Raw genomic sequence first — 17429 nt, forward strand, 5'->3', positions numbered from 1 at the left:
AGCCTTACCGGCCCAAATTTTCCAAGATTTTGGCATCCAGATGGGTTCTTTCAAAGCAACAGTGAAACAATTTTCTGAACATTCTCAAAAAAACCTCTCAAACAAGAGAGAACACAGGTGTTTCAAGCATGACAAAGAGTACCTGCAGGCAGGCTGGTACAAAATGGAAACTCACAAGAGGACACAGAAATAAAACTAGATTACTTTACAAAAAGCTTTATGAAATGATATTTTTAAAAAAGTTTTTTTTGAAAGGCAGCAATTTTGCAATCTTCATAACATCTGGGGGAGATTCCAAAGCTTGAGGGCTATTGTCGAGAGGGTGGAAAACAGACAGCTGCCACTGCTATTGGAAACTGTCAGACAGAAATAATGGTCTGCAAAACTAAGCAAGGACTATTCAGAAGGGTTGAAAGAATAAACCAGCTGTCAGAGGAAGCTCCTTCATTCCTAAAAATGATAAGCAATTATTTCCCTATCTTGTTCTTACTCCATTCTGCTTACCTTACAAGCATTTTGTACCCATTGGCCCAAAGATCATACACCAGTGCTGCACACAGTAAATAGCCTTCAGTGGAATTGCACTCCATTTCCATTAAGCAGCTGCTTTACTGGATTTCAATGTAGCACCATGAATGTGCATCAGAAGCCAATGTGCACGGTTGGTACAGTGTAACACATTGCACAATTCTTTGAGTGTCAATATGCAGCCATATGCGCACTGGTTCTACATGTGCAACTTCACTTTCATCAGTGGGATGCAACCACTGTACATTGTCCACAAAAAACAAACAAAAACCAATCTTATGATAATGGAGTTTCTCCTATTTTCTGGGCAGCCCTGGTTCAGTCCCAATGCACTTGTCTTTATTTAATTTGCTCCTCTTTATTTCATTTCAGGAAGCAAATGCTGAAAATGTGGGTCCCAGAGCATTATCTACCACTGCTCAGACTTCAGCATGCAATTATATTAATTCTTCTTAAAAGTAACTTTCCAGGCTCTGCAAATTAAACCATGAATCAAGTCTCTATGACCTGGACATGCACCCAAAGGCCATGTGCACCTACTGTGGAGAATTTATGACACATGGACATAAGTTAAATTAAATTTATTTTAGCTCAATACCCTTCAGACTGATTTTAAAAACCCTTGCACACTGATTAAGAGCTAGTTAACAGGATAAGAATTTAAGAACTGCTTTACATCATTCATACAGGATAATAATTAATTTAGAAAATAAGAATCTATGGATTGGTTTAGGACTTAAAAGATGCCCAAAGTTTGGTCCTCAAGGTATTTTGGACTTCAACTCCTAGGTACTGTAGCTGATGCCCGGGAATCCTGGGAGTTAGTCCAAAATGCCTGAAGGATCAAAGGTTAGGAATCAGAACATTCATACAACAAGTATTTTGTAACCCTGTGAAAACACACTACATGTTTCTAAGAAACATGAAATGCTTTTTTTTTTTTAAAGGAAAAAGAAAACACACATCTTGCTGCTAAATCCAGAATTAAATAGCAGGGAAAGGATTTTCAAAGGCAACATCATCTGTTTTTTTTTAATGCTTTAAACTATCATCAACAACAAAAATAATGTGCTAGAATGTTTGAAAACCATCTGTGCCGCTACAGTCAAAACTGGTTTTCTACAGTCAAAACAAATCCCCAAAGGAACAAACAATTAATATATCTGACATATTATATTTTAAAGCTGTTGGTTAGAGAGATAAAGCTGTTATGAATATTTACAAACATCTATACCAGCTAAGCTAGGAGCTGAAATGGAAAAATGTCAGCGGGGGAAAAAAAAAAAACACCTGTTGCTCTCAGTTACAAATTTCACAGCCGTGGTCTCAAATACACAAAATGGAGTATTGGCTCTGTTTCCAAAGGAACATTATGGCACCCCATTCCTGGGTGTCTACTGACTACTGCAGTGGAAGTGGATGTCTGTAAGGCCACTTTATCATTGCCATCAATTCCTCCTGATGTATTTTTTAAAATCACTGCGCAGATGAATGGGACTGACAGCAAAGCTTCAAAGCCACTACCAGGTTCATTATCTGACATTAATTAGTCCCTTTTCTGTGTGAAAACACTGCTAACAATCCCTGAAGAAATAATTTAAAAGGTAACATTCTACAATTGTCTGCATGACTTACATCACTGATTGCTTACCATGTTAACCACAGTTGCAAATTCACATATCTTTGAAATGCTATTGAACACTGGAGACTGGGTAGTTTTTAAACAGTTGTATAACCTGGACATGTGTAACACTGTGCAGCTTCCAGGCATTGGCAAATCCTTTACATTCCTATGATTAATCTTTGGTAGTAACATCCCTTCCAAAGAATGGTGAATAGTAGATAGCAATCTGAACTCAAGACTTTAGCTAACCCAAGACTAACCGCAGAATGCATCAGAAAATTAAAAGAAATGACTGATTGACAATTACTGAAAAGTCCAGCTTCTCATACAATAGATAACATGAATGGAGAGCCAGTGTGACATAGCATGGAAGAACCAGTGATGTTTAGATGTTCCCACTGATCCTTGAAGCTCACTGGATGATGTTTGATCAACTATTTCCTCTCTGTTTAGTCTAACCGTAAAGTTGTTGTGAGGAAGAAATGAAGAGGGGGAAAGTTGTATCTACCACATCAAGCTAATTTTAGGGGAATGTGAGATACAAAGGAAACTAATAGTCTCATCTCTAATGTAGTTATTTAGGACATTTCCTAGACTTAAGCCCACATCTTGGTTCATGTACCCTAAATTTCCCTCATTAAAAATGCAGCCAGAATCTGCTATACTTATGGAAAGTATGCTGCCTAAGTATTGCAAGATGTGGTTCATAGCACATCTGTACTGCAGAAATAAGGCAATATGACACCACTTTAAGTGCCATGGCTTCATGCTATGGAATCCTGAGATTTATATATCTCATAAAGCTACAAATCCCTAAATTCCATGATATTGAGCCATGGCAGATAAAGTGGTGTCAAACTGCATGATTTCTTCAGTGGAGATGCATTCAGTGTCATAATTATCAGAATTTATTCTTGTACTTTTAATGGACCCAAGTATTTTTTTAATTAAACAAGCTAGAGAAATAAACATATACAAATGTTTTTCTAGACTTCCATACCCCAACTACTACTCAAAAATGAGGGTTATCAGCTTGCTTGGCCTTAGAAAACAGTCCTTTCTTGGCCGCATTTCCAAGACAGAGACAATGACAGAGCTTCTCAGCCAAAGAAGGAAGAAATATGGCCTCAAGGAAGCAACATAGGCTTAGCTTTGCTTTTACATGGATTTATCAGATGAAAAGAAAGAACCAGATCTTTTACTGTACATTCAGCACCAGATCCATGGGAATGCAGACACCAGCCTAAGCAATAGTTGAAATCCTGGTTCCATTTCATCTCAATTATAGCACTATGGTTTCACTTTAACTGTCATAGATCAACTCTATGGGATCCTGGGATTTGCAGTTTAGGGAGAATTGGTTGGAATCTCAGCCAGAGAGGTTCTCTCAGCAAATTGCATATCCTGGAATTCCATAGGATGCAGCCATGGCAGTTAAAATGAAATCATAGTGCTATAAGTGTATAATGTGAAAGAGTTTCTGGTCTATTCATTATTTGGAACAGGGTTTCTACCCAGGCTATAATCTGTCCTCATTAGGGCTTGTTCAAACTGGTCAGAGAGGATGATTTAAAGTTCTCCTTTGCAGGGAACTGAATAAAATATCTATTACCATTAAAGAATTTTGTCAGAGCTGGGTATATAGCCCTCCAGATGTTGTACTACTGCAATTTCCATCAACATCAAGTATAATTGTGCTGGCTAGGACTGATGACAGATATTTGTGACCCCATGGAAATTTTAGTGCATTATAGGATTTTTTTAAAGAAAAAACAACATTTGATCGCAATAATGTTTGTGAGTTCTGTTTCTAAATCATTCCACTATACCAAAAACAGAACCCCAAAAATATATATTCATATGAGGTGCAATAGTTTCTTTGACTGTTAGGTCAATCTTCTTCTTCTTCTTCTTCTTCTCCTCCTCCTCCTCCTCCTCCTCCTCCTCCTCCTCCTCCTCCTCCTCCTCCTTTCGAAAGGAGGAGGCGGAATTAACTATACACAGTAATAATTCCAACTCAGTAATAATTCCAACTCAAATCAACAAAACCTTGCTTTGAACTCACAAAATTATACAATAAATGTAAACCGTGAAAGAAAAATGCTGTTCTTTTATATTTGCAGGACAACCTAACAATAATAGTACCGTGGGGAAATTTTCTACTCCCAAAATGAAATGAGGGAATTGTTCCCAAAATAAAGCCATTCTTTATACCAGCCACTTGCCAAACTATAAGAGCATGCCACTTTGAGGCTGCAGTGGCCTTTGCAAGAAAAATTTCAACGTGTGTTGCATCATCTGCTCTTGTGTTGTTGTTTTGTTTAATCCATTTCGCTACTGGAGTGCGGGTGCCAGAATGCCTTATCTTCTTTTGTAAGCTATAAGCTGGTGGAAACAGATGAAACTTCTCAACAAATGTAATCCAGATGCTTGAAAATAAATAATAAAATAAAATCCTACTCTGGCTACTAATTGTGCCATGTTTCATTCTGGTTTCCCTGTTTTTATTTTATTTATTAGAGTACTTATACCCTGCCCTTCAGCCTTAAAGGCTATCAGAGCAGCTTACAATTATTATTTTTATTTATAATTATTATTTTTCAAATGTTTTGTGAGGTCACAAGATCTCTTCACACTGATTGTTGCTTTGAAGTGGAAGACTGCAGTTGCTTTAAAGTGGAAGCCTAGGTGTCACAGTTCTTCCAGAGTTTCATGATGTCCATGAGGCAGTAAGCCAAAATATACTTTCAATGAAATAATAGCAATAGCAATAGCATGTACATTTCTATGCCACTTCATAGTGAACTCAGCACTTTCTAAGCAGTTTACAGTCTGTAAGCCAATTGCCACAACAAGTTGGGTACTCATTTTACCAACCTACAAAAGGATGGAAGGCTGAGTCAACCTTGGAGCCCTGGGATCAAACTCCCAATATAGTGGCTGCAGTATCGGCATTTAACCACTGTACCACCAGAGGTCCATGATGCCAAGCAGCTTCCAGACTTAGATTCTGGTAAGGCTCCTCTTGCTTCATGCACTGGGCCATGCACTCCATGTACTCTATTTGTTTTGAGGATTATGAAGGGGGCATTTCTTTGAGGAATAATTCAAATTTCTAGCACAGTTTCTTTGTTTTCATCCTTCTTTGGCCCTGGACATTCCTCAGTTATCTCTCTGGGTCCTCTTCATGAACTCTTTGTGGTTGTTTGTACCTGGTCCCTCTGTGCTTGAGTTTCATGACATCTGATAGTTACTTGATTGTTTCTGAACAAAATCAGGTGAATGCTCATTTGCCATCTTCTCACCTCTAGCTCTTCTGCCCTTTGGATGATCATAGCCCCATGACCTATATCTTCCTCACATGCCTAGAGGAATTTCCAGTGCACCCTGTTGTAAAGGCACATTATCTCCAACAGATAGCACAGTCTCTTCATTTCCAAATATACAGCTATCATACTTGAAAGTCATTCTGGAAAAAAAATCCAGTTTCATCTGAACTTTCTCTAAACTACAGTGTTTTTGTTTCATTGCACTTGTAGACTACAGAGCATTAAATTCAAAAGCAGCTAAGCCTAGGTGCATGGAATAGCAACTTTTCTCTATCCTTGCTGCTGTCGGTGGGAACCGAGTTCTCCCACTCACTATGAAACATTCCAACAAACCCAGTCAGAGAGGGGGAAAGGAAAATCTACAGAGATGCATGTGTACTGTTGGTGGAGAAGCCATGGATTTACTCCTCAGTGAAGTATGTTGCTCCTAGAGAATCCTGAATGTCAACATTGTCCTAGCCATAGCCATAAACAACTCTTTATATATGTATGTATGTATGTTAAGGAAAATGCAACATGGGATATACAGTGAAAGAAATAAAACATGTATGTGAGAGTCAGGATGACTCAGCAAAAGCAATTAGGAGCCACACAGGTGTATAAGGTAATGTAATTAACAAGTCCTAAATGCCAAGGACAGAAATGTAAAGTGGATAATTGAACACACCTGAGAATTGTTAAGTGGACAAGGTGAAATGATGAAATCATTAATTGTGGGTTGAACCAAGAGAGCCAATGAAAGTGGATGTACATGCCCACTGGGTGGAAACAGACAACAGTGGGTGGTATTTTGCAATGACTATAATAATGGCTATGAATCCCAATGTATTTTGTGGGTAGTATTGGAGTAGTATTGGATAGTTTTGGAGCTATATATAGTAGAATAAAGTAGATCTTTTATATAAGACTACTGAGTTGTCTGGTGTCTTGGGTGAAGATACAAGAGCCAGCTGGATCCTGAAGAAGTGTGAAGACTTCTGTGGAAGCAAGAGTGAGAAGGCTTGGAGAGTTTGTCAGGGTCTTCAGCCTATTCTCTGTAACTCTGCTGCTTTAGAGCAAAGCTTTAACCACTGGCCAAAACTGGTCAGCGCCGGTGCGTAACAAGGTGGTGAGTTCGAGCCAGAGGTGAAGAGCAACAACTCCCATCATCCCTGACATTTTTGGCTTCACAAACAGGACACTTCACAATCTTAGTAAACAATGATGTTGTTGGGGTGTCAGATTAGAGACATCTTTCAATCTATCTCTGTTTGATTGGAGGAATGGTCGTTTCTTATCCCAGCCCACATGTCCACTTCCCAGCATACATTTTCAACCACTAAAATGGCTGGGATATTATAATGATGTACTCCAGTAGCAAAATGAAATCGACCTACTGAGGCAACTTTGGGGACATTGTCTAAAGTTTCTTAGCTAACACTATCAAAATATACCTATTTGTGCATTTGGTGACAAAACATGGCTCTAGGTGACTAAAATGTCCTGTCTAACTGCATTAGCATAGAGGAGGAAAGTTAAAAAAAAAAATGCCCATAATGCCCAAATGATATAGAGCCAATACTGAATAAAAGAGTTTGCTCAGTCCAATGATTTCCAAAATACTGGCCTTCTAGACATTTTTGGACTTTGGTTTCCAGAATCCCATACCAAGATGGCCTAGGCTTCAGGGACCTAAAGTCCAAAACACCTGGAGGACCAGAGTCTGAGAATCGCTGACATAGGAGTTTATGACACTGGGTTTTTCCCATGCAGAAACAGGATTTAAAACAGGGAAATCCCACAAAAGAGGGATAATTTTCACATGATCTTGCGTATTAATGCTTACAGAAAGTGAGAAAATCCTACAAAAGTGGGATCATTTTCACACGACGATGTAGGCATTGAGCATTAACATGAAAATAAACCACACAGAATGTGGACAAAATTGGCTGCTTTTTACTTTCGGGATTCTCCCAAAAGTAAACATTGCCCAATTTTGCCCACTTTCTGTGTGGTTTACTTTTGAATTAATGCTCAATGTCCCTCATGAGTGTGAAAATAATCCCGCATTTGCAGGATTTTTCCTGGATTTGTATCCCATTTTTGCATGGGATTTATGTACTAAGCCTCCAGTATGATAAACTATTTAGACTCAGAAGATGCTGAAATTCCAAATGATAAATCCTAGTGAATTTAAACATGTACAAAATGTTCAGATCCGTGTTCCAAACATCTTGGTATGTTCTGCACATATGATAACACTTTGAACACTGAAATAAAGTAAAAAGAACAAGTTTGACACGCATAGTTTGGAAATAGTACTTATTCCTTATTGGTGAATTTGTAGGTACATCATAACCATTGGTTGCTCAGTTGCTGTCACTGTGTGTTTTTTGTAAAAATTCAGTATCTAGTTAGTTTAATTTCTCATTCAGGATTAACCCTGGGCTACTAAGCCAGAGTCCACTCGGCATCAAGTTGTTAAATAAACTGCTGAGTTCAGTCAAGTAGCAGACTCCAGTCATCAACCTCCAAGTTTTAAAACTGTTGCTTGAATTGTGCCAAACTGTATTTGGCTGATACAAATGGAGGGAGAAAATCATTTCAGTTCATTTATTGAACAATTTACTAAAATGCTCAAATTGCTTTGCACTAGGGACAGAAGGACATCAAGCTTGGGTTTTTGGTGTGGTTGCTGTTATATTGCTGCTACTGCTGCTGCTGCTATTGTGTTCAGGAGAATTTGAAATGGACAGATTTCAAGTAGAAATGTGTGAGTTGGACAAATTAACAGCTAGGTTAAATAACAAAAACTTGAATATTATTGAAAAAGAATGGAACCTTAAGAATTGGGAAGCATAAACAAATGAAAATATAAGGAAAGAACTACAATTGAGAATTGTGCTAAACAGATTTTAGATTGTTGAGACTATGCAAAATTAGAAGAATTGGAAGTTGTGGATATAGAGCTAAACAAATGTTCTATGAAGCCAGATACAACAGAAATTTAGAAGCAGATTTGGTAGAAATAGAGGTGGAAGCATTTTTTTTTTCACACACGGTTAACTTTTAGATATGTATATTGTATATGTTGTGAAAAAGGTAAAGCTGTCAGTTTAGATCTGTGTAGATTAGTTTTAGTATTTTTTTAAAAAAGAAATAGACAGATTTTTCCATCATTTCCATGGACTAAGCTTTATCTGCTGCCTTTAGTAGCAATACTTTTTAAAACAAACAAACAAACAAACAAATAAATAAATGTGTATTTGTATATGTAGAGTACAAATTTAAATATTAATATTATATCAAATTTAAACACAGTGCAGGTGGATTTGACATTTCTGTTACCAATTACAGTGTTGGAGCTTATATGTTTTTAACTATTCTGCTATTAAAATGCATTTTAATACAATATTTCTAAATAAATGCAAAATGATGGCAGTAGTGATGGATAAATGTGTCTTTTTCGCTTTTTGTAAAATTTTATCCTTTCTGACATAACCTCATTCTATCCCTTCTCCACAAGAGACTGAGGTAAACTTTTCATGGAAATGCTGTACTTTTGTGCATCTGCTATAACGTTCGTGCATTTTCTCTCTCAGGGGATGTCATCTGATCTGTTTTCCCTGGCGTGTCCATTTATTCTTTCCCATCTTCTCTCATATATGTATTTGAATGCATATTTTAACATGAGAATTGCACTGAAAAACTCACAGAAGTGGAAAAACCAAAGGATAATTGCATTCCAATTTGTGTATCAGTTCAGGAAGTGTGAATTCAGCTGGTTCTTATTAAAGCATGAATCATTTTTTTCCCCTCAGCAAATAATAATAGTAGTCATTTTTAGATATTTCTTTTTACATTATGAATTAACTATCATGATACATTTTAAAGGTATATCTTTCAGCCGTGAAATCATCCTCATATCTTTCAACCATGAAATCATCCTCATCCTCATCAACATTTTTTATATCCTGCCTTTTCCCTAAGAACGGGGACTCAAGGAAGCTTAAAAATTAAAATAATTACAATAGAATAATAATAATAATAATAATAATAATAATTTATTTATATTATTTATTTTATTCCCGCCTTTCTCCCAAAATGGGACTCAAGGCAGCAAACATATATAAACATAAGATAGATAATAATAATAATAATTATTATTATTATTTATACCCTGCTCTTCAACCAAGGCTATCAGAGCAGCTATATAATTAAAAATGTTGGAAAAAGTCAATATTAAAGCAGAATTAATATTAAAGTCAATATTAAAGCAGAATTAAACTAATGCCTTATTGAAACAATTTAAAGCATACACGTTAAAACAAAAAACTGTAAAAACAGTACAGTTTTCCCACATTACAGTCTTTCCCTTGAAGGCCTTAAGTTCTACAAGCCTATCATCTTCATCACCATCATCACCATCATCATCTCTTTGTTGACAGAAAGACAGCATAGAGGACCATTCTAGACTCTTAAGGAGGGAGTTCCAAAAGTCTAGGGGCCATCATTGAGAGGTCTCTCTCTCACGATCCCACCAACTGAAAATGAGAAGGTGATGGGACTGAAAGAAGGATCTCCACTGAAGATTTCAGGATTTAGACAGGTTTATAGAGGGAAATATAGCCTGTTGGATTAATTGTAGCCATTAATTTCTTTTTTTAAAAAAAATCTGACTGTTTCTGCCATTTCTCACATACATGTATGCTTCTGCTTTCATTGTTTTACTGAACCACCATTTTATGGAAGGTTTTTTGACTGCCTTGCCATTGCCTCTCTGTAACACAACTAGAAATCTTAATTCAAGACTGCCTTTCTTCAGGTTGAATTCCCAGTGGGATTTATCTAAGAAGAGTTCTCAGAAACCCATCTCATACCACTTTACCAAAAGAAAAGAAAAGAAAGCGCTCTTGAATCTTATGACAGATGTTAGGACAACATCAAAGCAGTAAAATGAGTGTCCATTTCAGAGTGAAGACAGATGTCCTTACAGCTGGCTCTTGGAACTTTGCCAAACATATATCAAATATATATGTGCAACTTTTTCTATGTCATGCTCACCAATTTTTCTTGAGAAAGAGATCTTAAGATGCATGTCTGACATAACAGTAGTGTCAGAAAGAGCACTGAGCTATACTTGTCTACAATCTCAGGGGATGCCATCTTTGTTTATTTCTATCTTTCACAAAATTAAGACTTCCCCCTGCTCATATTTCCATAGAAATGCAATGAAAGCCATTTTCCAATTCATCTTCCAGCCTATCTATCCATCTAATCTAATCCAGACTAATTTTTATTAGCTATAGCTCTTGCAGTATAATATAGAAATAATGATAAAATACAGAATCAATAGATTCAAGTTGTTCAAAAATTCAACTTACAATAAACATAATTGAAAAGTCAATACATGTGACACTGAAAGAGAAATAAAAATCATGCCATCTGAAACTTTATTGAATGGGAATGCTATCAGTGGAGTGCCCTCCATCACAGGTCACTACGCATCCAGTAACTGTTCCAAAATATATTTGACCTCAGGTGACATTGAAAAAATTAATTAGATGGAAGACCAGCTGAGCTTGTTTGAAAAATTACCAAAGGTTTTTATTGCTTTATTTGAAATTATCCACCTCAAAGACCCTTTTTTCCTTTAAACTCTCCCTTGTTTCTTCTCATCATCAGTGATGCTTACTACACCTTGACTTGATAATAGCAGAAAGTAATTAATATGTTGTTAAATCCTGCTTCCAGATAATTAAGAAAGATGATCACCAATATAGAAGCTGACATAAAGGGGACAAGGTAAATAACTGATACGCAAAGTTCCCAAAGCCACGATGGTAATAATCATGAAGAGAAATCAATAGTCAGTCACAGACTGTGAGTTTCTTTCTCCTTTGGAGAAGGAATGGGATGCAAGATAGTTCACTGTGGATCTGCAAGAAGAAAAGAGATATGTAATAAAACCTATGGAGCATGACACAGAACACAACAAACAAGCAAATTAGGTTGGAGGTAATGGAAGCTGTGATTTAGGAGAAGGACTCACCCACTCCCCACCTCAGCTTATTTTCTCAGACTGTAATATATTCTAATTTACTATGGACCAAGCATGAATGGCCCATAGCAAATGAATGACCCTCTGTAAGAGTGAATGAGTGCAGATAGGGATTCTACCTGAGCTGCCCAAAACCAGGGTCCTCTCTCCCTCACACACACACACATCAAATTAGCAAACATTGTCTTGTACTTATTACTTGAAGTTGCTGTTTTGTGATGTTTTCAAACTTTTTGTCCCCATGGGGAAAGCCTTAGCAAACTTTAGCTTATGGGCATCTGGATGATGATATCAAGCAGGAACAGCAAGAGAGATTGGCTGTCATAAGATGGCTTTCTTAGTGTGAATTTCTTTCTCTAGCAGAATGGGCCATCATTAACACTGAATGTCATCTTCAAGCCAAATTATTTTGAAGCAACACACAATACATTATGGCCTGTTAACCCAACTCATTTCACATTTTCCAATCTTCCTCTCCCAATCCCTCTTTCTCTCTGTGCTTTTCTGCCTCCCTCCATCCCTACTTGACCACTTTGAGCACTCTTCTATTCCTAGATGTGGGTACAAAGCTGTGGAATGTAGAGCAATTTATGCTCTAATGTAGGACATACATTGCAACAAGAATGTTGTGAAACTGAAACAATAAGAGCTCATATTTCTCTATGCGGAAGTAGGGCATAATCAAGCATTTCAAGGTGAACTGGTAGTTGGCGAAGTTCTGCTTCCTCTCAAAATGTTGGAGAGGGAGGTAGCAAAGGGTATGGATGAGCAATCAAGCAGAGGAAGAAAAATATTAACAGACAATGTGGTATGGTGAGAGGAAAAACCTATAGTTTAAATAAGTTCAAGGTGGGTTTTTGGTATTGCTTCTATCTAGTGATGACCTACATAGACAGGTCTTCTCATCTGTTGCACAAAAAGGGTAGATAGCAATAGCATTTACATTTCTATACTGCTTCATAGTGAACCCAGCACTCTCTAAGTGGTTAACAATCTGTAAGCCAATTGCCCCCAACAAGCTCATTTTACTGACCTACCAAAGGATGGAAGGCTGAATCAACTTTGGAGCCCTGGGATTGAACTCACAACCCTGTGGCTGCAATACTGGCATTTAGCCACTGCACCACCAGGGTAAATAGCATTGAAGGGATTGTTACCAAAGCCGTTTTACAAGGAAGTCCTTTTCTCCCTCCCATTCCTAACAAACTGTTCACCCATCATACAGAGACAGCTGGTGGTTTCCATGTCAGTAGATAGATTATAGTCCAAACCTTCATTGTTCTGACCCCTATTTTATGAATGAATTCAGAATCTTGAATAATTCCTTTCATTTGGACTAAAGCCCACAGTGAATTTACTGCCTCAATGACATGGAAGCTACCAGACACAAGAGACACCATATATACTCAATCAGCAGTTTTCTGGTGTAATTTTTGGATATATATTATGTTTATTAACTGACAATGTAGGCATCAGATATCAACATATCTATGCTCCTTCTTTATAATGTCAGTTATAAAGTTTGGATAGACTGTTTGCTTTTAATTCTTTTCTAGTGTCTCTGTGCTCCTGGTTGGGCAGGTGAATTTTGCCAGTTTGTAGAAGATGCCTGCTTAATTTATCCAGACAACTGCCACAGTGGAGCAACATGTGTTGATGTAAGCCCATCAAAGCTACAGCCACAAATCGAGTGTTTCTGTGCAACTGGTTTCACAGGTAAGGAAGATCTGAAGCTGTCCATGTCAGGTGGGAAAGTTAAAACAGTTACAGAACCAGCAGTTAAAATGGGACTATTTATTTTTAATCAGATTTTAAAATGCAATCTATATCTTGGAAAACAATTGCAGCAGAATGATTTTTTAAAAGTGTAAAATGCTGTTTTGGTTGAAAAGGCTGCTAGCCAGTACAAGAGTTACTGTATTCTGGAACACCACAGATAAAAGAGCTTATGGGTAAATGTTGGATTATTATCCAGAAGTGTTTTATGCTGCTTTTAGTGTGTGTGTGTGTGTGTGTGTGTGTGTGTGTGTACACAAATGCTAACAGTAAATGGTGGTACATCAGGGTGTATACTGGCTCACATTTATGACAGACATAGCATTCATTCACTATTAGGTCAGCAGTTCAAAGTCAACCATCCCATATGTATGTTGCCCCTTAATGACAGTTAATTCCAGCTTGGTTGGTTAAGTGCAGGATCAAAAATCCTATAATTATAAGGGACTTTAAAAGGTGATCTATTCCATCTGCTTGCTCTTGGGCACAGATAATTGCATCTAAATTTGTCCCTTAGATGTCATTTGCAATTTGTATGTGAGAACAACCCTCAATACAAATGGATTGGTATTACTTCCTCACTCATTTACTTCACAGCACTGCAGGGTTCTTTTGTGTCTATTTTGTTTCTGCACACACTGAGACACCTTTGGTAAGAAAAAGAAAGCATTGTCATCTTTGAGTTTCTAAAATACAAATATTATGCATATTTTATAAATTGAATCTTATATTAGGCTGGCATCCTGTCAAATAATTATAATGGGACCTAATGCCACACACACACACACCACCAACATTGAACTGGCATGTTGGGGAGATGCATTGCTTACTAGGTGGGGCAGGGTGGGGGCTTATATTGGGAGATCTATCAAAATATTCTTGTTCTGCAGTTTGCACTTTTGCACTACATAAAGAGTGACAGGTTTTTTTAAAAAACAAAAATATTATGACTCGAAACAATTTTTTTTCCCCTGAGGACCTTATAAACTGAATGTTAACAAAACAAGATACAAAGGGAGATATGAAAAAGGACAGGGCTGAGAAAAAATATATATAAACATGATTCAGGCTGTAACCCCATACCTACCACAACTTAATAGAGGTAAGACTGACTGAACACAATAGGATTTATATGTGAGTACATATGTCTGGGATTGCACTCTAAAGCTGTAACTCTGGACAGTAGGTCTTCTTGAACATAGAGGGGTTTACTTTGAGTAAACATGGATAACACAGTACTCCACATTGAGTTGTATGTGCTTAAGCATTATTTTAGCTGCATGTACTGAAATTTCATTTTAAGAGATGAGGTATAAGGAGCTAAATTAAATGCTTCATAGCTGGTTTCATAAATTGCTTTTGTGGTATTCATTATATTACAATTAAGGTTAGTTGTTTAAGAATAATTCATCTTAGAATAAGAATAATTGTGGTTGCTAGGACTGGGGACAGGATAATTATTTTCAACTATGGCATTTCTCCTCCCAGTTCTGATCTTTTGACTGAGGCTCAGCTGCTCAGGATTAGGAAACATGGCATGGGAGTAGCCAAGAAGGTGGCGCAATATGTTCCTTGAAGCCTCCCCTGAAATAATATTTCTAGGCCTTTTTTTTGTAAGCATAAAGAACTCCTGTTTATTTGGGTGTGTTGGAGCATCAGATGATGGTATTGACAAATGGCTGTGTTCTAAGTTTGGGGCATCTATCCAGTGGGGGGGCGATAAGGATAGATGTTAGTCCAAACATTATTTAACACCTTTATTGATGTACTGGAAGCATGGCCAAAACAACACATTTATCACATCATGATATTACAGCAAATGAGGAGGTGCTCTTTGAACTACAGAGTTAATATGCCTAACATATACACTCTGAAGATAGGATTTGTTATGCAGGTTTTTATGATAAGATAATTAAAATGGGAGTTTGCATAACCTCCTACCAGTATTTGAAATACGAAAACTTAATTAAAATAATAATTCTGGACACGCACTCATTACAGATGTGAATTCTCTCCTCCTCTGAAAACAGAGATTACTGCTGTGTGATCTAGAATTTCTGTGACATGAACTAAGCAGGGGATTGAAAAGGATTCTGGCCTTTGTGTTTAGGGATTTGTGTGTGTGGGAGAAACATCCGATTGAAGTACAAGATGTACATTTAAATAGATTTTATGAATTTTTGCTGATATTACAGGGAGGATCCTCTCCAGCTGTATGCCTCACTGTGTAGCTGAATATGACATTGTATTCTTGACCCAATTTGGAACCTGGAACCTGACTTACCATAAATCATGATTGTCATGATCATGTAGCAGAACTCCTCTTAGTGACAACTATTTACCAGTTGTCTATGTTGAATTTACCCATAAAGCTATAGATATTTCAAAAGACTAAGGCATTCTGGATAAATAATATGATGGCTCCATGAGATGATATGTTTCAGTACACATAGCTACAATGGCCTCCCATCCAACCCCATCCATATTTTCTCAGCTGCATTCCTTCCAGTATACCCATTTTCTGATAGATAAAGAGTAGGTGAGGGCTGTAAACAAACATCCATCTATTTTCCTATAGCTGTATATACAGTGATAGTGTGTATCCAGTGATGCAGAGGATGTCATTGCTCTGCCAGAAGTTTGCTGAACATTTGTCTGCTGTTTGGTCCATATTCTACCAGTTAGGAAACTGTTGAATCTGGGAGAGGAGATATTGTTTGTTGCGTGGTTGGCAGTGAATCCTAACCACTGCCAAACTGATGAAAAAAGTGAGTTGTGATGGTATAATAACAATTTGTGTGTCACCAACAGGATGCCAGCAATTGTTTATTTATTACATATATACCCAACGTTATCTACAACAAGCCTAGGGTGGAATAAATGGTCCTTCTTCTCCCCACTTCAAGCTGACAACAATTCTTTCAGGTCAGTTATTGTAAGCTAAGAAAGGCAAACTGGTCTAAGGCTACTTGGTGAGTTTCATGACAGAGAGTGGATATAAACCTGATTCTCCAAATCACCACTCATGTTTCCAGTAACTATACAGCACTGTCTCTTTTTAGGGTACAAAATCTTCTTAAAGCATCTCATAAAAGGAGAACACTATCACAATAATGCTTATTTTTCCCTGCATTGCCTTCAGTTCCCCAAAGAAAAACTGGAAACACTATCAGGATGTAGGTGTACAGCTGAGTTCAGCTGGTGGCACAGAAATCAGGTAGTGTCATTGTAGCTCAGCCACTGAAATCCATGGATTATGAAGCAGATGATTTGGATTATGAAGAAGTTCAGGCTCCAGACACCTCCCTCCCCAAATCTGAGGAGCTGGTGGCTGAAACAGCTGAGGGACTCCCTCCTCAGCAAGTGGCAGACCCCATCCACCCTTTAAGTTCCAACAAAGAGAGAGGGATAAATTTCCTAAGAACTACCTGTTAAATAGGAGACACTGACTAACCAAGCACCTAACATACAGAAGCAGAAACCTGTACATCTCCCTGCAGTGACTGGGACACTTAATTGTTTATAGCCTTTCAGTCTGTGTGACTGGTGGCTATGCTCTTGGTGAACCTGTGTTTCCTGGAACTCTTGACCACTGGACTTGCTGTATTTAACAACCCTTTGCCCTTTTTTGGCTTTGGATTTTTTGAACTACTGGCTTTGTGAAATAGCCTCTGGACTGGCTGTCTTCATCTGATGTCTTCTGCTTCCCAAATTCTACATAAACACATGGAGGAGCTATACAATATTCATAAATAGTTTTTCACCTACAACTCTCTTCCACCCCACTAAGCATAGTTAATGATAAGGCTGTAGTAAACCCCCCCCCCCCAAAAAAATATCTGGACTGGGCCCACAAAATTCTGTGCTTAGATTATGCTGTCTCTTGGATGTATATAACTTCGAAGAATACTTGTTCTTTTATTTGACTTAGCACATTCACTGATGTAAAGCTCAGATATTTGAAAAAAATCTTTATGAATGTATGGGAATGTAAGTACAACACATTTTCCAATACCTTTTTCATACAGGCGGAATCATCATAGAGACTTGACTGGCTGAAATTCCATATGGCTGCTTGCTCATGGACATGGCAGCTTTGCCTCTGTGTAATGGTTCACATGGAGAGCCATCA

At 37.6% G+C, this 17429-nt stretch overlaps 1 protein-coding gene across 1 annotated transcript in view; it reads left to right on the top strand.

Annotated features, from left to right (window-relative positions):
- LOC149311398 (protein eyes shut homolog) overlaps nt 1-17429 on the top strand; it is a 154536-nt gene that overhangs the window by 93387 nt on the left and 43720 nt on the right. The window contains exon 6 of the mRNA XM_089530994.1: nt 13078-13237. Within this exon, the coding sequence (XP_089387120.1) occupies nt 13078-13237 (160 nt within the window). The remainder of the gene's footprint in view (nt 1-13077; nt 13238-17429) is intronic.

Source organism: Sceloporus occidentalis, unplaced genomic scaffold, assembly GCF_023333645.1.
Source record: "Sceloporus occidentalis isolate IW3139 unplaced genomic scaffold, rSceOcc1.0.p SCAF_6, whole genome shotgun sequence".
In the NCBI taxonomy this organism is placed as follows: Eukaryota; Metazoa; Chordata; class Lepidosauria; order Squamata; family Phrynosomatidae; genus Sceloporus; species Sceloporus occidentalis.